At 28.5% G+C, this 24,381-nt stretch overlaps 2 protein-coding genes across 2 annotated transcripts; both read left to right on the top strand.

Moving 5' to 3' along the window:
• The first annotated feature begins 4,318 nt into the window (after positions 1 to 4,318).
• Positions 4,319 to 5,818, top strand: LOC137807872 (probable E3 ubiquitin-protein ligase ZFP1). Its single transcript, XM_068608710.1, has 5 exons — positions 4,319 to 4,616; positions 4,837 to 5,189; positions 5,281 to 5,346; positions 5,437 to 5,463; positions 5,684 to 5,818. The coding sequence occupies exons 1-5, from the start codon at positions 4,319 to 4,321 to the stop codon at positions 5,816 to 5,818; spliced, it is 879 nt and encodes a 292-aa protein (XP_068464811.1).
• Positions 5,819 to 10,534: 4,716 nt separating this feature from the next.
• Positions 10,535 to 12,245, top strand: LOC137807883 (probable E3 ubiquitin-protein ligase ZFP1). Its single transcript, XM_068608721.1, has 5 exons — positions 10,535 to 10,721; positions 11,052 to 11,614; positions 11,707 to 11,772; positions 11,848 to 12,006; positions 12,111 to 12,245. The coding sequence occupies exons 1-5, from the start codon at positions 10,535 to 10,537 to the stop codon at positions 12,243 to 12,245; spliced, it is 1,110 nt and encodes a 369-aa protein (XP_068464822.1).
• The last annotated feature ends 12,136 nt before the right edge of the window (positions 12,246 to 24,381 follow it).

Below are 24,381 nucleotides of genomic sequence, written 5' to 3' on the forward strand. Positions count from 1 at the left end.
TTTTTATTATAACAATTTATCACCTTCTTACACATCTTTTGTTATGCCTCTTTCTTCACATGTTGAGCCAAACACTTATTCTAAAGTTCTGAAACATGATTGTTGGAGAAAAGCTATACAATGTGAGATATTTGCTTTGGAGTCAAATCAAACATGGGAGACTGTTCTTCTGACTAAGAACAAAGCTGCCATAAGTGGCAAATGGGTATTCAAAATAAAGTATAAGGCTAATGGGATAGATGAAAGGTATAAAGCAAGGTTTGTGGCAAATGGCTACACACAAACAAAGGGCATTGACTACCTTGATACTTTCTCTCTAGTAGCAAAGATGACCATCATAAGATTGCTTATTTCTCTAACTTTTAACAATAATTGGGATTTGACACAGTTAGACATAAGCAATGCCTTTATAAATGGAGAGTTGAAGGAAAATGTATACATGGTTGCTCTTGCTATATTGACTTCTATTCAACCAAGACAATTTTCTAATTAAAAAGGACTTTATATGGTCTTAAGCAAGCCAACAGATAGTGTACCAAAGGATATGGATACAAAACTTTTAGAATTAAGCCAATGTGTATTTTGTATTTTCTAATTCTTAGTTGTTCCTCTTTGTTCAAATGTTTTACCTTTATTTTTCTTTTCTGATTCTAGCCTTTATGTAGTCTTTATTTTACATTCTCTCTCTTTAGTTCGGGTATTTGTATATATTCTGACCCTCTGATTTGATCACAACGAAAAAACAGAAGAAATATTCTTTCTCATATTCTGTCTTCCTTTTTCTCTTTTGTTCTTCTTTGTTTTTTTTTTATCATATGGTATAAGAGTCGTTTAGAGCTTCTCCTAGCTAGAGTTTGTTGGCCTTATCAGGTCATCCGTTATCGGGTTATTATCGGACCATCCATAAACATATAATCCCACGCACGAGTATGAGGGTTTAAGCGTGAAGGGTGTGTGTTGGAGATCCCACTTCGACTAGAGATAAGGACATTTCATAGTATATTAGTGGGTGCAAACTTCATCTTAAAAGTCGGTTTTATAAGGTTGAGTTGGACTTAAAGTTCACTTCTTAATATAGTATTAGAGTTCTGATCAGAGCTTTGGTTGCTACATTTACCCATGGGTGAAGTTGTTGATCCCTCACAAGATTTTTGTTCATTTCACCATGTTAGTTCATCTGATAATCCTTCCTTTCTCATTGTCGCTATTATTCTTTAGGGACCAAACTATCATCATTGGTCTCATTTATTTAAAATGAGCCTCATTTCAAAGAACAAGATAGGTTTCATTCATGGAACCACAAAAGTTTTCTTCTCACTCATACCAGCTTATTGTTTCCAGCATGGCAGAAAGCCAATATGTTGGTTGTTTCTCCATCCATCGCACATAGCATTTGTATGGACAATGCCTTTGACATATGGAACATTAAAGGAAAGGTTCTCACAATGAGATATGATTTGTAATTCTTATTTTCAGGAGATGATATCTACTTTCAAACAAGATTTTAAAAATGATTAGCAAAATAATGAAGTTTTAAAGTCAGAAGTGTCGTCTCCGCAATTTGGTTTTACTACTTTATTTTATTATAAATATAATTACTTTATTATATTGCAATTATTGTTATTTTATTATATTGAATATAATTATTATTACTTTCTTTTATTATAATTATTATTACTTTATGTTCCATCTTCAACTCTGACTAATATTTATAAAAAAAGAAAAATGAAACACAAATTGTTTTATCTTATCTGTTATATTTTATATCTATTTACATGGTTTGCTTTAAATAAGAAAAATATGTTATTGTTTTCTATATCAACAACATCTATAAAAATGAAATAAAAGATGGAACATAACATATTTCGTTTTATATGTTGTGTTTTACGTTAGAATCTAATTCAGATGATCAATTACCTAATAATAATCAAATAAAAGGAATATTTAAAATTAAATTTTTAGAATTGATTTTATCTTTTACGGTAAACAATTCTCTTGGGTTTAGGGTATTATCCTTAAAAATAATAATTTTTTCGACTGAATGGTTTTATTTTACAATTTTTTTATATTATTATTAATTACAACTTGATTTTATTATAATTATAATTATTTTATTTTATTTTAAATATTATTACTTTATTTTCTTATAATTATTATTAATTAATTATAATATAATCATTTTCATTTATTTTATTATAATTATTTCTAATTTATTTTATTACATTTATTTTATTATACTTATCATTACTTTCTTTTATATACTTACTATTACTTTATTTTTATTAGAGTTATTTTATTTTATTATAATTTAAGTTATTTTATTTTATTATAATTTAAGTTATTTTATTATATTTATTATTACTTTATATTATTACTTTATATTATTACAATTATTATTATTTTCTTATATTCAAATTAATATTACTATTTTAATACAATTATTATTACGTTATTATATTATAAGTATTATTATTTCCTTATATTCTAATTATTATTACTTTATTATATTATAATTATTTTTTCTTTATTATATTATAGTTATTATTATTTTATTTATTATAACTATTATTACTTTATTTTCTTATATTTATTATTACTTTATTATATTATACTAATTAATAATTTCTTATATTATAATTATTATTAATTTCTTATATTACAATTATAATTATTTTATTATATTATATTATAGTTATTATTACTTTATTTTATTACTACTTTATATTGTATCTTCTACTCTTAGAAATAAAATAAAGAAATGGAACAGAAAATATTTTATCTTATCTGTTATATTTTATTTGTATTTTCAAGACCGGAATGGAATAAGAAAAATATGTTCTCTATATAACAATATCTAAATATTTTATTTTGTATTTGAGTTTCACATATATATGTATATTTATGGTTTTTAGAATCTAATTCAAGTTATTAAATAAATAATAACAATATAAAAATAAAAGAATATCTAGAATTAAATTTTTAAAAGTTATGTTTTCTCTATAAATAGTAGATATTTCAAATAGACCTATCACATAAAGTTTTGTTTTCCTTTCCTCTCTTTCTCTACGTTCTTAGTTTTTAGTAGTCACCAAAACATTCATACTACTTTCTTTGCGTTTGTAAAGGACTCGCCAAAACTTTCACACTACTTTATTTGGATTCCTATCAACAACTTGATAACGTGGTAAGTATATGTATATATATATGGATATATATATATATATATTTATTTATGTGCCATATATATATATAAAAAAAACACACATATATATATATAAGATTGATTGATTTTTTTCAAAAAATTATTTTATTTTTATTTAATAACTACTTTATTTTATTATAATTATAATTGTTTTATTTTATATTATTTTATTGTAGTATTATTATTTTATTTTGTTATAATTACTATTTTTTTATATTATAATTAACTTATATTTTTTTATTATAATTATTTCTAATTTATTTTACTATAATTATTATTAGTTTATTTTGTTATAAATATGTAATAACTATTATTATTTTCTTCTATTATATTATTGCTATTTTCCTATTTTGTAATAATTATTATTATCTTATAATATATATATATATATATATATATATATATATTTTGGAGAGATTGATTTTGCTTAAATTTCCTTTTATTATTACTTAATTACTACGTCATTTTATTATTATTATCTAATAATTATAATTATTATATTATATTATATTATAATTTATTTATTTTATTATAATTATAATTATTTTATTATATAATAATTATCACTAATTTATTATATTTATAATTAGTATTACTATATTGTATTATAATTATAATTATTTTATTTTATTATAATTATAATTATTTTATTTTATTTTATTATAATTATAATTATTTTATGTTTTATCTTCTGAGTAATATCTATACTAATAAAATAAAAATTGGGACACAAAACACTTTTTTATCTATTATATTTTACTTGTATTTTCATGGTTTATTACGATCTGATTCAAATAAGAAAAATAATTTTTTATTTTTTATATGAAGACATTAATTCAAATAGAAAAAAAGATATAACATAATTAAATAAGTAATAATAATCAAATAAAAAATATGTGTAGAATTAAATTTTTAAAATTGATTTTATCTTTAATAATAAAGATTTTCTTAAGGTTTAGGTTTGAAGATTTAGAGATTTATCTTTATTAATAAAGCTTCTTCCAATAGATCTACAAGTTATAAAGATTTTTTTTTTCTTAACTCTCTCTTTCTTTGTTCTTCAGTTCTCAAAACATTGTTACTAGTATCTTTTGGCTTCTCATAGTGATTGACAACATGATAACTGTTATCGGACTAAGGGATATGGATGAAATGAGTGAAGGAAACATTTTTTGGTCTAATATGTGCAAAGTGGCAGTGAGAGAAAATATAGATTCTCATTACTTACTAGATGCTTATGACAATGGGATGGTGTATGGAAGGAGAGCATTCAATGGAGTTCAACATCAACCTATTCATACGGGTTTTCCTATTTCATCTAGTTTGGCTCATAGTTTTTCAGTTGCTTCCCCTAGTGCAAGGTACAATGCAATTGGCATCCCTTTATTACCACTCTCTAACCATTTGATTCAAGGTAAAATGTCTCATTTTCTTTATTTTAGTATTTTATTATTTCTATGTTGGAGATCTCACATTTGTTAGAGTTAAGGACATTTCATAGCATATAAGTGAGTGTAAAACTCAACTTATAAACTGGTTTTACAAGATTGAACTATACTTAAAGTACACTTTTTAATATTTCGTGATTGGTTCCATCTGGTTCCTTTCAAATGACTGTTGGTCTTGTTCTCTAGCTCCAACTCCTTCATTCGAGATTGCAACAAATGATCCCCAAAGCTATCATGATATAGTAAGAAGCATAAGCGACTACAGATTTCTCCATCCGCAGTATCAAGCACAACCTGCGCAAGAGATGAGAGGACACTCCATCGCCTTTCATCCACCACTTACACTTCCAACAAATCATTCAAGCACATTTCTCCATCCACAATATCAAGCACAGCCTGCGCAAGAGATGAGAGGACACTCCATCGACTTTCATCCTACACTTACACTTCCAACAAATCCTTCATGCACTTCTTCAGTGCGCATGACAACTCCTCCACACTGGAGGAATCTTCCTCCTCAAGCCTTTCTTCAAGATGATGTAATATGTCATTCTCTCTACTTTGGTACTTCACATTCCTTTGGATTTCATCTAATTAAAATCCTAATTTAATTGGGATTTTCTTGTGCAGGATGTTCCTTGGTTGGATGACCATGATAGTGATATGCACTTGGACATTGATGACATGTCATATGAGGTATTTTTTTTATGAATGAGGATTCACTATGAGGTCTTATGAAAATTTGCTAACTCTTTAGAATTGGACAACATGAGCTTCTTGAATTAGGTGAACGGATTGGCAATGTACGCACAGGTTTGTTGGATGAAATTATTGCAAGGCAAATGAAGACAAAAACTTATCTACTTCCTAATAACTCAGGAGAGGTAGCTTCTGAGGAACAAGAAAATGATCTTTGCATAATATGTCAGGTATCAAGTTTAAAAACATGCCTTATTTTCAACCAAGTTTAGAAACCTTATGTTAACATTTCTCTTTCTCCTATTAATTGGAATACTTGTGCATGATTTCACAGGATGAATATAGAAACAAACAAGAAATTGGAATTCTTCAATGTGGACATGGATATCACGCAGATTGTATAAGGACATGGTTACACGAGAAAAATGTTTGTCCCTTATGCAAATCAGAAGCATTGACTCTTGGATAGAACTAGTTCATATAGTTAACATTTTTGAATTCATTTATTTGTTGACACTACAACATTTATCAAGTTTTATAGATGTCTATATGTTAGCATTCTATTTTTTGTTAACATATGTATGATTGAATGTCCTATTTCAAAGTATATAAAACTTTCTTTTTGTTTGTTATTCACAATATTTTGACCTTTTTATATGTTGTCTACAATGATTCATCTTACCTTCACGTGATAAATAAAATTATAAACAAACTCGTTCACATCTAAACTCATTAAGTATCTTTATTCTAGCATCAAGAGAAAATGTAAAATCATGAAATTAATTAAAATTTTAATCACACACCCTTGTTTATATTGCAAAATATTTTGATCTCGAATTGAGTAATAATTTTGTAGGTTATACTTATTGGATGAATTTGGATTGTACTTTCACTTTTTTTTTTCATTTAAAATCCTTTTGGGAACTTTTTCCACATGTTTATTATTAACTAGTAATTTTATATTATATAAAATAAATATTTATTGAGAGTGAGATATATGATTAAGAATATTAAATATACAAAATAACAAGTGGTAGTTTAAGATATGTTTCATTTATTTTTTACTAATTCACGAAGTTAATTTAAAATGTATATATAGAAAAGAGAAGATATTTAGAATGTTTAACTAATGAAGTGACTAAAGTGAGTTTTATTTTTTAACGTGTACATTTAGAGTTATGATCATAAATACTAATAACATTTTACCTAAATGTTTAGAAACTATATGAAATGGTTATATGATAAGGTTGAGAAAAAACTTTCTTTAAGATTAACAATTACTATGTATAACATATTGAGAACAACTTTTACTTATTAATTACCACTTTGTTTCTTTGGAGTGTTAAAAGTAGATTATTGATTTAGAGTATTTAGAGATAAAGTGAATGAAAAGTTAGGTGACTTAAAAAGTTAGGTGACTTAATTTAATGGATAAATAGTGAATTTGAGTTAAACAATTAATATTGATTTGGTTGAATTAATGAAGGTTTGATAAATTATTTTTTCGTATAATTGTCTTTAGGTCAATTTTATTTTTTAAATATACACATTTTTTTTGTTAAAAAAAATATTAGTTGACAAAATGAAAAGAAATAATTTTTAAAAAAAATATTATTTACTAATTGATAGTAATATTTATAGAAAAGAAATAAGGGAAAGTCAAATAAATAGAATTACTTTAAAACCAAATTTTGGACAGAGAAAAAAAATCACAATTCTTAATAAGGATGTAGAATGAAATTAAATAGACGAAACAATAAATAAATAAGTCATAGTTAAATATATACATATGTGTGGTGAGTCCAAACAAAAAAAAGTATAAAAATGAATTGGTTTAGTCTCTTGAAACTTTTCATATCTTTTCTCAAAGAAGCGAATTGATTATCAACTCATTGGAATCCATTGTGCATAATAATTGACAGATTCTAAAATCCTCGTTGTAAGTCATGAATACCATTCGATATTTGACTAAGCATGTTATCAAATGTGAGTGAATGAGCTTGGGCTTTTTCTGCGATTCCATTGTCATCTTGGCAAAGGAAGATGATGATTGAGTTGTTCTGTCTAAGACATTTGAATACGCGTTCCACATAACGTCTACTTCTATTTATTCGTATTTTTCACTGCACAAAGAATGATAACAACAATAAATGTTAATATTAATGATAATGTTTTGGATGTTAAAACAATAACTATATCAGTATAACTTGTTTAAAATTATTTATGATATTATCAAAGGATATGGATATACTGCTTCTAAACAGAAACTAATATCAATTTTGTCTTTTCTAATTCATAGTAATTTTTATTTGTACAAGTGTCTAGCCTTTATTTGTACAATTTCGGCTTTGATGTAGCGTAGAACATGTTGCACGACTTGTTGATGATGAGTTGTGGGTTCTTGAAACATTAAAGGTTATGTCGGATCTAGTGTTGGTGAGATATAGGAGTTTGCCAATGAATCTTGTATAAGGATTGAAATTTTAAAGTTTATCTACACTTTAAAAAAAAAACTTGGTATTAGACATATGAGGAATATAACAAGATTTCCTTTCCAGCGTTCCAGTTTCTTATAATTATTATTAATTTATTATATTATAATGATTTTCATTTATTTTATTATAATTATTTATAATTTATTTTATTATACTTATCATTACTTTCTTTTATATACTTGCTATTACTTTATTTTTATTAGAGTTATTTTATTTTATTATCATTTAAGTTATTTTATTATGTTTATTATTACTTTATTTTATTACAATTATTATTATTTTCTTATATTCTAATTCATATTACTATTTTAATACAATTATTATTACGTTATTATATTGTAAGTATTATTATTTCCTTATATTCTAATTATTATTACTTTATTATATTATAATTATTTTTTCTTTATTATATTATACTTATTATTATTTTATTTATTATAACTATTATTACTTTATTTTTTCCAGCGTTCCAGTTTCTTATAATTATTATTAATTTATTATATTATAATGATTTTCATTTATTTTATTATAATTATTTATAATTTATTTTATTATAATTATTTTATTATACTTATCATTACTTTCTTTTATATACTTACTATTACTTTATTTTTATTAGAGTTATTTTATTTTATTATCATTTAAGTTATTTTATTATATTTATTATTACTTTATTTTATTACAATTATTATTATTTTCTTATATTCTAATTCATATTACTATTTTAATACAATTATTATTACGTAATTATATTGTAAGTATTATTATTTCCTTATATTCTAATTATTATTACTTTATTATATTATAATTTTTTTTCTTTATTATATTATAGTTATTATTATTTTATTTATTATAACTATTATTACTTTATTTTCTTATATTTATTATTACTTTATTATATTTTACTAATTAATAATTTCTTATATTATAATTATTATTAATTTCTTATATTACAATTATAATTATTTTATTATATTATATTATAGTTATTATTACTTTATTTTATTACTACTTTATGTTGTATCTTCTACTCTTAGAAATAAAATAAAAAAAAATGGAACAGAAAATATTTTATCTTATCTCTGTTATATTTTATTTGTATTTTCAGGACCCGAATGGAATAAGAAAAATATGTTCTTTATATGAACAATATCTAAATATGATTTTATTTTCATACGTATATTTTTGGTTTGTTAGAATCTAATTCAAGTTATTAAATAAATAATAACAATATGAAAATAAAAAAATATCTAGAATTAAATTTTTAAAAGTGATTTTATCCGTAACAATGAATTTTATTTAGAATTTAAATTATAGGATTTAGAGTTTTTTTCTATAAATAGTAGATCTTTCAATAGACCTATCACATAAAGTTTTGTTTTCCTTTCCTCTCTTTCTCTACCTTCTTAGTCCTTAGTAGTCACCAAAACATTCATATAGTTTCTTTGAATTTGTAAAGAACTCGCCAAAACTTTCATACTACTTTATTTGGATTCCTATCAACAACTTGATAACGTGGTAAGTATATGGATGTGTGCATATATATGTATGTATATATTTATTTATGTATGTGGCATATATATAAATATATATATATATATATATATATATATATATATTACATATATATACACATCTATACTTCTACTTCTATAGGTATATAAATAGATATATACATGTATGTCTAGAAGTATATATATATGATTGATTGATTTTTTTCAAAAAAATTATTGTATTTTTATTTAATAACTACTTTATTTTATTATAATTATAATTGATTTATTTTATTTTATTTTATTGTAGTATTATGATTTTATTTTTTTATAGTATAATTAACTTATATTTTTTTATTATAATTATTTCTAATTTATTTTACTATAATTATTATTAGGTTATTTTATTATATATATCTTATAACTATTATTATTTTCTTCTATTATAATTATTGTTATTTTCTTATTTTGTAATTATTATTATTATTATTATTATTATATATATTTATTGAGAGATTGATTTTGCTTAAATTTCCTTTTATTATTACTTAATTACTACGTCATTTTATTATTTTTATTATCTTATAATTATTATATTAAAATTATAATTATTTTATTTTATCATAATTATTATTATTTTATTATATAATAATTATCACTAATTTATTATTTTTATAATTAGTATTACTATATTGTATTATAATTATAATTATTTTATTTTATTATAATTATAATTATTTTATTTTATTATAATTATAATTATTTTATGTTTTATCTTCTGAGGTATATCTATACTAATAAAATAAAAATTGAGACACAAAACACTTTTTTATCTATTAGATTTTACTTGTATTTTCATGGTTTATTACGATCTGATTCAAATAAGAAAAATAATTTTTTTAATATGAAGACATTAATTCAAATAGAAGAAAAGATAGAACATAATTAAATAACTAATAATAATCAAATAAAAGATATGTGTAGAATTACATTTTTAAAATTGATTTTATCTTTAATAATAAAGATTTTCTTAAGATTTAGACTTGAAAATTTAGAGATTTATCTCTATAAATAAAACTTTTTACAATAGATCTACAAGTTATAAAGATTTTTTTTTCATAACTCTCTCTTTCTTTGTTCTTTAGTTCTCAAAACATTGTTACTAGTATCTTTTAGCTTCTCACAACGATTGACAACATGATAACTGTCATCGGACTCAAGGATATGGATGAAATGAGTGAAGAAAACATTTTTTGGCCTAATATGTGCAGAGTGGCAATGAGAGAAAATATAGATTCTCATTACTTACTAAATGCTTGTGACAATGGGATGGTGTATGGAAGGAGACCGTTCAATGGAGTTCAACATCAACCTATTCATACGGGTTTTCCTATTTCATCTAGTTTGGCTCATAGTTTTTGAGTTGCTCCCCCTAATGCATGGCACAATGCAATTGGCATCCCTTTATTACCACTCTCTAACCATTTGATTCAAGGTAAAATGTCTCATTTTTTATTTTTTTTATTTTATTATTCCTCTGTTGGAGATCTCACATTAGTTAGAGTTAAGGATATTTCATAGCATATAAGTGGGTGTAAAACTCACCTTATAAACTGGTTTTTCAAGATTGAGCTATACTTAAAGTACACTTTTTAATATTTCGTGATTGGTTCCATCTGGTTCCTTTCAAATGACTGTTGGCCTTGTTCTCTAGCTCCAACTCCTTCATTAGAGATTGTAACAAATGATCCCCAAAGCTATCATGATATAGCAAGAAGCAGAAGCAGAAGCGACTACAGATTTCTCCATCCGCAGTATCAAGCACAACTTGCGCAAGAGATGAGAGGACACTCCATCGCCTTTCATCCACCACTTACACTTCCAACAAATCCTTCAAGCACATTTTACCATCCGCAGTATCAAGCACAGCCTACGCAAGAGATGAGAGGACACTCCATCGACTTTCATCCACCACTTACACTTCCAACAAATCCTTCAAGCACATTTCTCCATCCACAGTATCAAGCACAGCCTGCGCAAGAGATGAGAGGACACTCCATCGACTTTCATCCACCACTTACACTTCCAACAAATCCTTCAAGCACATTTCTCCATCCACAGTATCAAGCACAGCCTGCGCAAGAGATGAGAGGACACTCCATCGACTTTCATCCTACACTTACACTTCCAACAAATCCTTCAAGTACTTGTTCAGTGCGCATGACAACTCATCCACACTGGAGGAGTCTTCCTCCTCAAGCCTTTCTTCAAGATGATGTAATATGTCATTCTCTCTACTTTTGGTACTTCACATTCCATTGGATTTCATCTAATTAATATCCTAATTTAATTGGGATTTTTTTGTACAGGATGTTTCTTGGTTGGATGACCATGATAGTGATATGCACTTGGACATTGATGACATGTCATATGAGGTATTTTTTTTTATGAATGAGGATTCACTATGAGGTCTTATGAAAATTTGCTAACTCTTTAGAATTGGACAACAGGAGCTTCTTGAATTAGGTGAACGAATTAGCAATGTAGGCACAGGTCTGTTGGATGAAATTATTGCAAGGAAAATGAAGACAAAAACTTATCTACTTTCTAATAACTCGGGAGAGGTAGCTTCTGAGGAACAAGAAAATGATCTGTGTATAATATGTCAGGTATCAAGTTTAAGAACATGCCTTATTTTCAACCAAGTTTAGAAACCTTGTGTTAACATTTCTCTTTCTCCTATTAATTGGAATACTTGTGCATGATTTCACAGGATGAATATAAAAACAAGCAGGAAATTGGAATTCTTCAATGTGGACATGGATATCACGCAGATTGTATAAGGAAATGGTTACATGAGGAAAATGTTTGTCCCTTATGCAAATCAGAAGCATTGACTCTTGGATAGAACTAGTTGATATAGTTAACATTTTTGAATTCATTTATTTGTTGACACTACAACATTTATCAAGTTTTATAGATGTCTATATGTTAGCATTCTATTTTTTGTTAACATATGTATGATTGAATGTCCTATTTCAAAGTATATAAAACTTTCTTTTTGTTTGTTATTCACAATACTTTGACCTTTCCATATGTTGTCTACAATGGTTCATCTTACCTTCACGTGATAAATAAAATTATAAACAAACTCGTTCACATCCAAACTCATTAAGTATCTTTATTCTAGCATCAAGAGAAAATGTAAAATCATGAAATTAGTTAAAATTTTAATCACACACCATTGTTTATATTGCAAAATATTTTGATCTCGAATTGAGTAATAATTTTGTAGGTTATACTTATTGGATGAATTTGGATTGTACTTTCACTCTTTTTTTTTTCATTTAAAATCCTTTTGGGAACTTTTTCCACATGTTTATTATTAACTAGTAATTTTATATTATATAAAATAAATATTTATTGAGAGTGAGATATATGATTAAGAATATTAAATATACAAAATAACAAGTGGTAGTTTAAGATATGTTTGATTTATTTTTTACTAATTCACGTAGTTAATTTAAAATGTACATATAAAAAAGGGAGGATATTTAGAATGTTTAACTAATGAAGTGATTAAAGTGAGTCTTATTTTTTAACGTATACATTCAGAGTTATGATCATAAATACTAATAACATTTTAGCTAAATAACATAAATACTAATAACATTTTAGCTAAATTTTTTAGAAACTATAGATTCGGTTGGTTTTTTTAGTACATAAGAGAATAACATGTTGAGAACAAGTTTTACTTATGAATTACCACTTGGTTTCTTTGGAGTATTAAAAGTAGATTCTTGATTTAGAGTATTTAGAGATAAAGTGAATGAAAAGTTAGGTGATTTTATTTAATGGATAAATAGTGAATTTGAGTTAAACAATTAATATTGATTTGGTTATATTAATGAAGGTTTGATAAATTATTTTTTCGTATAATTGGGTTTAGGTCAATTTTATTTTTTAAATATACACATTTTTTTTGTTAAAAAAAATATTAGATGACAAAATGAAAAGAAATAATTTTTTTAAAATATTATTTACTAATTGATAGTAATATTTATAGAAAAGAAATAAGGGGAAGTCAAATAAATAGAATTACTTTAAAACCAAATTTTGGACATAGAAAAAAAATGACAATTCTTAATAAGGATGTCGAATGAAATGAAATAAATGAAACAATAAATAAAATAAGTCATAGTTAAATATATACATATGTGTGATGAGTCCAAACAAAAAAAGTATAAAAATGAATTGCTTTACTCTCTTGAAACTTTTTATATCTTTGCTCAAAGTAGGGAATTGATTATCAACTCATTGGAATCCATTATGCATAATAATTGACAGATTCTAAAATCCTTGTTGTAAGTCATGAATACCATTTGATATTTGACTAAGCATGTTATCAAATGTGAGTGATTGAGCTTGGGCTTTTTCTGCGATTCCGTTGTCATCTTGGCAAAGGAAGATGATGAGTGGGTTGTTTTGTCGTCTAAGACATTTGAATATAAGTTCCACATAACGTCTACTTCTATTTATTTGTCTTTTTCACTGCACAAATAATGATAACAACAATAAATGTTAATATTAATGATAAGGTTTTGGATGTTAAAACAATAACTATATCAATATAACTTTTTAAAATTATTTAAGATGTTATCAAAGGATATGGATACAGGGCTTCTAAATAGAAACTAATGTCAATTTTATCTTTTTTAATTTTAGTAGTTTTTATTTGTACAAGTGTCTAGCCTTTATTTGTACAATTTGGGGTTTGATGTAGCTTAGAACATGATGCACAACTTGTTGATGATGAGTTATGGGTTCTTGAACAAATTGGTTGAGAATTTGAACATCAAAGGTTATGTCGGGTCTAGTGTTGGTGAGATATACACTAGCGCATAAATGCTAAACAAGGGCGGCTATTTTACATTTACAAATGCGGCTATAGAGTCGTATATGATAAGCACGCATTCATCAAAGTGATACAAATGCGGCTATATAGCTGCATTTGTAAATACTATTTATAATGCGGCTATTTCTGGTAGCCGTATTTGTATATGCTTCTGAATCAGGTGACAGGGTTTAGGGGTATAGCATTTACAAATGCGGCTATTACCAAAGCCGCATTTGTAAATGTGATTTACAAATGTGGCTTTGGTAAATAACCGCACTTGTAAATAGTGGTTTTTTTAAGTGCAATCTGTTTACTGTTAATCCCATATAAATTTACTTGTTCAATTATATATACCCAGCCAGACAAATACATAAATTCATAGAATCAAATATATATTGATCAAAATGTACATTACAAACACTAATCAAATTACATATAATCTCTACGCCATTGATCAACTACCCTAGAGTTATAAAAAATTATGAAATATGTGGACCAAGAATGTCTCACATATGATATGGCTTCCGAACTCATTGGTATTTCTTCCATGAATAATTGCATTTCAAAATATAGTTGACATAAATTAGTTTTAAGATACATATATGTTCAAGAATTGTAAAAATGATTTAACATATCATGTTACCTCTTTCCAACCAGTTTTAACACCTAGTCTTACAATGGTAATCATCCATTGCATAATGTAATAGCCACACTCATAGCTTCCTGGTTGTTTATTACACTATAATTCAATAAAAAGTAAAAGTTAGTATATTGATAAACAATGAAAAGAGAAAGAAAAAATTACAAACCTTTATATCCACGCCATGAACTGGTTAATACAAAAAACCTCATTAGTAAATGGTTAATTGGTAACATATAGAGTTAAGTTTATAGTGTACTTACGTATCAATGATATTCTTAAGATTTGTGGGTATCTTCTTGTGTAGGGATCAGAACCACACAACAGTCTTATCAACCAATGATAAGATAAGTAACTGCCAATGATGCCTATATCATCCATGAAAAGAGTTAGTAAATATTTAAAACATGAAATAGTAATAATTGACGACATATAATTAAACTTACTCATTAATATAAGGGCATAAATAAATTTGTTTTCCCTCTTTTTCCAGGGTGTTAGTGATGTATGCTTGGGTCTCATATGACCTTGGTCCAACGAGATTAGTATATGCAGGATCTAAGAATCCATACACATTTTCCTTTTCCTCAATGAGACAGACTTCATGCAAAAACCTACAAGTTATTAGTTAAAACATAATCAATAATAATTTAACATAAAGTAAATTGAAATATAGGTAAAGATACTTACATCATAAAAAATGAATTATATTTATATGGAGCTCTTGATTCTCAACTACAAATTCTAATATATTTGTGTTGTACATCAACAGTGGCAGTTCAATGTTTATTTGAAAAAACATATCATCCCACGGAACTTCAAAAGGTTGATGACCAATCTGACTAGAAACTAGACCTAAGGAAGCTATAGGATCGTCAACTGGAACCTCATGCTTCTTCTCCGGACTTGGTTTCCGAAGAGGTTCTACAAAATAAAGAATTTTGTATTAAATTATGTAATATATAAATATAAATATAAATATAAATTAATATAATGAAATGAAATTATTACATGAGGTTGTGGCATAAATCGAATGAGGTGTCTGGGCCAGGCAACGAATGTCTGAAATGCATCGACCATAGTGGTTACCTCATCTGAAGGTAGTGGAACACGAGCATCAGGTACTCGTATTTTTTCAACTGTTACCTTCGCCACAACAGGGGAGAGAGGAACGTTATGTAAGGTGGTGGCCTCTTCATAGACTTTTCCAAGCGCCACCACCTGAGGAAGCTTGCCGCTTGCTACCAGTAGCCCACATTCCCTTGTCCGCACAATGATATCATCCCCTGATGTTGTAAGAGCCACACAACTCCCCTTTGTGCTCTTGGGAGTGGGACTAACAAGGGGTTGAATCGGCTCAGCACAAAGTTGTTGTGATAGAAACTCTTGTCGCATTTGATCATTCTTCTTTCTCATCTTTAGCCGCATCTGATCAGTCTCCTTTCTCATCTCCTCCATTAATTCTTCACGTATCTTAGTCTTCATTTGAGTTTCACTCTCTTTGGAGGAGGAGGATGATTGTCATTGTGAAACTCCAAAATATAGTTTAATTCCAACCCCTTGTCCAGCTGCATGAACACGACCACAGTGCTCATGTCGTTCAATTGCTTCAACCAGGATATCGTGACGACCTTCAGGAACAAAATTACCTTGGGATTTCAAGGAATCCTGCAAGAAACAAAAATCATATCAGTTTTTAATATAATTAATTCTTTAAAATAAATGAAAATAACTAAATATAACTTACAATTTTTTCGATGATAACCCGAATTGCTTAGAACTTGGTGCACCCGACTTTTTAATTCGGGATCTCTTCCATTTTACATGGCGAAAAGGTGGTGATGGAGGAGAAGTGACCCCTGTTTCCACATTCTCAGACGACGTCCCCTATCTAGATTGTTACTTTTTCACCATCAGTGAATACATGTTCTCACCATCAACAAGTAGATTTGTGTAGAAAACCTTCACAAGATCTGGATAAGTGTTTCCATACATCTCAAGGAACTTCCTTAGCTTCTGATCTTTCAAGGCCTTCCTAACCTCCTTGAGATTTTGCTCCTTTAGCCAGTTGAAGGACAACAACTTTGGTGTATTGATGACCTTTCTACTTATCTCAAGAAAAACATTTTCAAGATGACCAACCCTTTTGATGGCATGTGATTTCTTTCTCTTAAGTGAGTGAGATGAAGAGGCCATAATGCAAATTTTTTTTTATGAGGATGCAGTAAGGAAAACACAGTTTCAAATTGCAGATGCAGAGAAGAGAAAAAAAAACAGGTTGTTTGTGAAATATCCAGTTGAAAGCACTCTTATATAAGCAAAAAAATATGGCAAATATAAATTGCCTTTTAGTGAGGTGTTTTGCAGTAGAAAAATAATTACTTTAACATAGCTTTTATTGTGACTGAGCATTCATAAAAATCTTTGAATTTCCAAGAAAATAATAGAATATATTCCCTTATGACCAGATTCTGAGACATACTTATTGCATATTTGACCAACAACTGGTTTTGAAAAGCATAAACAAGTTTAACCATGCGTAAGCAATTATGGAAGCTTTATGCAGAGGTGCCAGAGGCAAAACAACAGGTTGTTTAGTATTTTCAATAGGTTATTTTACTATGACAACAAAGAGAACATTTTTCATAATCAAATAATCTCCTTTTAAAGTGATGAAAAATGCAGTAGGCAACTTGTTCATACCTTTGCAAAGATAACACGAATAGATTCAGTCAAAAGAATACTTTGAGATGTTCATATGGTCACAAGGGACACTTACATAAGTTGAGAAATGAAAACACATATACTTTCTTTATTCTTGAAGTTTCTCTTTTGAGCAACCACTATGCATGTGCCATGGATGTCTCTTGAGTTTCAAAGAACCCTGCAAGACATATATAATTGAAAAGTGCAGGCAAAAAAATTGACTTTACTCTTGTTGGTTTTCCCTTTAGTATTTATTCTTTGAACTCAAGATTTTTCTTGGCTGCCAAGGATACCTACAAGAAAAGGTTAAGAAGCAAGATTTGGTCCCCTTATGAATGTGTGTCCAATGATGTTAGTAGGAACCTTAGAAACCTTAGGAACCCATTTAAAAAGACCTTTAGGAATAGAAAACCTCCTAACTCTACAAAATTTAACAGTGTGGCCCCTTTTCATGTAGTAAAAGCATATTTTAACTAGTTGTTTCAACAAAACAATAAGTTATTTCTCAAAGAATCTTGAGAAAGGTTTGTTCTTGCTATTTGGATGAAATCCCGGTCCAGCTTTTCCAAAAACACAATTTTGAGAAGCAAGAATAGTTTAAAGATTGGATTGGACTTTGTAAAACTCGTCCAGAGTTTTTAAAAGATAGTGAACCTTCTTTTTGAAGGGATTCACATTTTTCACAAAAAGCTTGAATCAACACACTTACAAGAAGAGTTTTGGTAAATCATTTCTAGGTTTTCAAAATCAGTTTTTGAATGATTTAACTTTTCTTCTAAGGTCTTAACTCTATTTTCCAACTAATTGTTTAACCCTTTCAACCGGTTATTAAACAAGGCTAGCATGTTAGCTTCCTCATGAGTTTCTTTGAAGGTATCTTGAAGTTGACTATAGTTTTCAAAATTCACAGAATTGTTAGAACTTACACTGTTGGTTTCTAGATCTTCTTTTACCATCAAACACATATTGGATTCTTTATCTTCTTTTGATGATGAACTTGAGAATGAGTCATCATTTTCTTGCCAAGCTATGTAGGCTCTTCTTGCTTTACCTTTCTTTTCAAACTTCTTGTTAGCCCTTTTATCTTTGCTCTCATTTTTTGGACATTCAGTCTTTATGTGTCCCTGTTTGCCACATCCAAAATAAGTATAGTTTGTAAATTAAATTCATTAACTTTCTTTCTATTATACTTATTTGATGGTTGATTCTTGTCCTAGTTCTTCTTCTTCACGAACTTGAAAAATTTCCTCATGAGCAAGTTGAAAGTCTCACTATCACTGCAGTCACATGAGTCTTGATCACCCTTTTCTCTAGAATCTTTTAAAGCAATGCTCTTCACATTCGTTTCTTCATTTTCTTGGTCATTAAGCCGATTCATCTCAAACTCATGCTCTCATTTTCTTGGTCATTAATGTAGTCAAATCCTTAGATTCTGAAATAGCAGTGAACTTTGGCTGCCAAGATCTATCCAAGCATTTGAAGATCTTGATGTTCAACTCCTCTCTTTCAAAGATTTTTCCAAGACCACTAAGGTGATTTACTATGTGAGTATATCTTTTCTGCACATCCGACATGGTTTCCCTTTTCAACATCCTGAATATTTCATACTCTTGGATTAAGGCATGTTTCCTTGCCATCTTCACATCTGTTGTGCCTTTATGGCTTACTTCAAGGATGTCCCACATCTCCTTTGCAGATCCACATTGAGAGACCTTGAAAAATTCATTTGAATTCAAAGCAAAAGTTATAATGTTATTGGCAATGCAATCATATTGAGCCTTTTTATTTTCAATCTCAGTTCATTCAGACCAAGGTTTTTCAATAAAAAGACATCATCTTTTTAAAGCTTAGGTATAAAAGGGACATTTGTGATAGCATCCCAGATTCCTCTATCAATTGATTAAAAAAAATCATTCTTAGCTTCCAAAATTGATAGTTCGTCCACAAAACAAAGTGTGGTCTATTTATATAAGCACCCTCCCCAAAGGGTGTTTTTTCAGTCATTTTCAAAACGATTTTAGGATTGAAACTTGAGTATATTTCAAAAACTAAGCTTCTAATGCCAATTGTTAGAATGTGTGGCCAAAACAAGAGGGGGTGAATTGTTTTCAAAAGATTTTCACAAGTTTGGAAGTAGAGTGAAAAGTTCTGAAAAATCAACTAATTGATTTTCTATTCAACTAGATAAAAATTCAGTTTTATAGTTATTTATAGAAATTACACTGGTTGTTTTCTTGAAACAACAACTTTTTTATATCAGTATTGAAAGAGCAATGTTAAAAACCGTGTATAATATAAGGGATAGAGACATTCACACGAGGAGGTTTATACTAGTTCACTCTTAACCAAGAGCTACATCCAGTCCTCAACTAACCACTGAGAATTCACTAAGTAATCAGAGCAAAATTACAAACACACACCAAGAGTGATGATCTTGAACCCCTCAAGAACACACACCACTCCTTGGCAACACCACAGTTTTCATAAACCCTTTCTGAAACTTCCTTAGACAAAATTGCATAGAATTATAGTGTTCAAAAGAAGGAAATAGAGTGGTACAAAGCAGTGGTACAAAAGTATACAAAAACCCAGTCCTATTGCACACGCAAGTTGATGGAAGAGGCCCCAACACCAATCCATTGAAAGGCCACCAAAATGTCAAATTGAGGCAACCACTAGAGTTATAGTCAAAGAGGGGTCAAGAGGACACATTCTACATGCCATAAACTCTAGTGTATATTAGATTTTAATTTCTTGTCAAAATTAGCATAGGAACTTTATTTGTAATTTTTCTTAGAATTAATTTTGGCACCTAAAATACCAACCTAGGTAAACTTAAAGTTTCTAAAAACCTCTAAATTTACCTAGGCCGGTCTAGGAAGCCCATGGAGGGGGTGAGCATACAAACTAGACACACCCCTCCCCATGTGCTCATTTAGGCTCCACTTTTGGGAGGGAATTCATTTGAATTTCCCTCCACTTTCTTTCGAATTTCCAGCCCTCTAAACACTATAAATAAGAGGGCTTGGCTCATGTAAATGGAAGATTAATACATGAGTGAATTGCTGCCAAAATTGTGCCAATTTCACTCCTTGCCCAAAACCTCCTAGGTTAGGCTCTTAATCTTCACAAACTTTCCCTTTCCAATTAGAGTTGGCCTCACCACTCTCAAATCCTACCTATCATGCACCTTCAAGGTCACCACCACTCTTAGGAGGACCTTGTTCCATCTTCAAACCGTAAAACTTTCGCAACTCATCAATAAATATGAAAATATGAAGTCACAAATCCATCATTTGGTATCATGAGCTATGGTTCTTCAAGAGCTAAGTGCCTTCTTTCATTTTAATTTTTGTGTTCTTCTTGTTTCTGTGTTGTTCTTCAATTCTCCATATTGTCTTGCTGTTTTTTACATTTTAATTTCATTTAGGTGCTGTTTGGAGAAATCCAATCGGTGCATTGTGTTCAAATTGTTCTTGAGCTTCTAATTTTTAAATTTGTGTAGGAATCCATATAGAATTGTGTTGTTGTTCTGTTTTTAGTTTATTTGAGTATTATTTGCAATTCTAATCGGTTTATATTGTGTGTCTTGAGTCATTTTAATTTTTGAATCCAATTATGTTTTGTCTAAGTCATGTTTCTCCTAATTTTCATTAATTCCATGTAGTGCTGATTTTGTTGATAATTTTGGTTTCTTGATTTGATTTGAGTCCCAATCTATAATTCTGTGTTTGTTGATCCTTTGGTGCATTTTTCTTTTTAGTTTGAGTTCATATTTATGTGTTAGATCCATACAAATTCATATACATCTACTCCATTGTGTTTTTGAAGTTTCTTTAATCTGTTTTTAATTCTAGAATTAGGAATACTCTATTTTTCAAATCTGTGCTGGCTATTTTTTGTTATGAAATTAAAATACGTTGAAGAAAAATTATGAAAATCTGGATCTATACATATTGATTATTAGAAAATCAAGAAAAAAAAGAATCAGATCAAATGGCAAAACATAAAAAAAAATGATAAATCAAACAAAAAAAGTGTGCATCCTGGCGCCAAAAGAAACGGTAATTGGACAAGAATTTTGAAAACTTTATCACAATTATTTGGTGCATAATTTTGATGTGATTCCAGTGCCAAAAGTTTGCTAAGACCTTGAATTATTTGTGGTTCAATTTTCAGAATCAAATTTCAAATAGCCAGCTCAGCATAAATTTTATAAGTCACGCTTTTTGGACCTAAAATTTCCAGTAGTACTGTTTTGGTTTTTCTAATAAATTCTAGTGTCATTCTCTAGGTTCAATTTGTGTGCCACCTTTTGTTGAGTGCCTATTTTTATTGATTGTCCAATATTATTCAATACTCCTTCTAGTTGTGTCCTATAAATCAAATCCATTTGTTATTGTCCTATCTTTAAATTTGAATTGTTCTTTTCTTTCATTTCTTGACCTCTAAATTGTTGGTGAACAAAATTCAAATTGGTGCTTGTTAAGTGGAAATTAACCTTGTGGTGGGTCCATCCCTACTTAGTAGGTACTGTTTTTAAGATTTTAATTAGCTAACCATAAGAGGTTAAGGCAAGGAGCTGCAGCAAATACAAATACAAATACATACACTTTGTAGAACACAACAAGGAAGATCAATCACAAGCCAAGGAGTGCATAGTTTAGGAAATTTTAATTTTATTTTGTGCAATTCAATTTCTTTTGTATTTCCTTTGAGTTGTAATTACTTTCAACTTTGATTAATTAGTGGATTAATTACGTGTAGACGGTGAGTGTGTCTTCAATGGCTCCAAGTGTCTAGAAGCCTCACCTTAGGAACCGTCTAGTTTAAAGCTTTTTAGTTAGCAATCTTTAATTTGTGCTTAGTAATTATTTGTTTAATTACTTGTCTAGTATTTTTAATTGCTTTGCATTGTTTTCTTTGCATAAAATTGTGTCTTCATTCTACTTGTGACTCACGTAGTTTACTTATAAAAAGGTGTGAGACAAGTTTTGAGGGATAGTTTTTGGCAAGGAAAGACTTGGTACTTAAGAAGTCCTAGTGACTCACCTCTCTTTCTTGGAAAGCTACCTTCACTACTATCCTTATCTTTTTTGAGGTAAAATACTTAGGACACGAGTCTTTAACCATGTCTTCTCCATCTCTCAATTCTAGTGAAAGTGATATGACAATTCTTAAAAACCTTTTGGAAAAAGTTGCTCAAAATGTTCAAGCACTTTCATTTAGACAATTGCATCATGAAGATCAATTTGTTCAAATACAAGATGATTTGAAAATGGTTAAAGATGAATACACTAAATCCAAAAAGAGTTCACATCCATCTAGCTCTAGGGGTAATGAATCCTATGGGGAACAAAGCCTTAGGATCAATAAATATTATCAACCACCCCCAAGAAGAGGTAGAAGAGAAAAGAAAGAAATCCCTAGGGAGGTTAGGATAGATCTACCTCATTTCCATGGTAAGGAGAATGTAGAAGCCTATCTAGATTAGGAAATGAAGGTAGAACAATTGTTTGCTTGTCACAATGTGAGTGAAGAAAACAAAGTATCCTTAGCCACTCTAAGTTTTCAAGGCAATGCTATGTATTGGTGGATTGCCCTTGAGAGAGATAGGCATCTTCATAAGGATCCTCCCATAGAATATTGGAATGATCTTAGGGGTGTCTTAAGACGCTACCATATGCCTTCATATTACAATAGGGAGTTGATGGACAAGCTCCAAAGACTCCAACAAAAGACCATGAGTGTAGAGGAATATAGGCATAAAATGGAACTATACATGATGAAAGCCTCTATTAGGGAATCCGAATCTATTACCATAGCAAGATTTTTAAGTGGGCTTAACCTTGAGATTAGAGATAAAGTTGAACTTTTACCTTACCAAGACTTGAATGATTTGATTCAACTATGTACCAAAATGGAACAACAAATTTTGAGGAAAACTTCAAGTCATAGGGAAAGCTCATACTCTAACTCTTATCCCAAAGAGGACTATAAAAGAGGGGAAGATCATATAAAAGAAACATTTCTAGAACCTTCCTAAAACCTACCGAAATACGAGCATATCTCACACACTCAAACTAGAGAAATTCCATGTTTTGGTAATGATCATTTAGCATCTCAGTGTTCCAAAAGATCTCTGATCTTAAGTGACAAAGATAACAATAGTATCCAAGACAAAGAAAATAGTGAGAGTGAAGAAAATAGAAAATATCCAACAAGTGAAGGTCGTGTTATCTATAGGCACCTACAAAGATAAAGTTTTATGTGATGTAGAGCCTAAAGAAACTTGTCATGTTTTATTGAGACGACCATTGCAAATTGTTCAAAATTCCATTCTCCATGGTCGTACCAACGAGACTACCTTCACACATAAAGAAGAAATTCTTCATGAAGGAGAACTCATGGGCCAATTTAGAGTTGATAAAACTCTAGAGCTTTTAAAAGGAAAATTCTTTTGGTCACCCATGAGGAAAGATGATCAAAGACATTACCCTAGATGCAATGTCTCATGAACTCTATGCTCCTTCACCTTTTGCAAGTGCTCCATGGGAAGACATAAGCATAGGATTTATATTAGAACTTCCTAGGACAACAAAAGGTTTTGACTTCAATTTTATGGTTGTGAATAGGCTCTTCTTTAGAGAAGTGGTAAGATTTCATGGATTACCTAAAAGCATAGTTTTGGATAGAGGTCCAAAAGTTATATGCCATCCTTTGAGGACTCTATTGGAAATATTTAGAACTAAGTTGAAAATTTCAATTTCTAGTCATCCTCAAACCAATGGTAAAAACAAA

The sequence above is a fragment of the Phaseolus vulgaris genome, chromosome 11 (genome assembly GCF_000499845.2).
Source record: "Phaseolus vulgaris cultivar G19833 chromosome 11, P. vulgaris v2.0, whole genome shotgun sequence".
Lineage (NCBI taxonomy): Eukaryota > Viridiplantae > Streptophyta > Magnoliopsida > Fabales > Fabaceae > Phaseolus > Phaseolus vulgaris.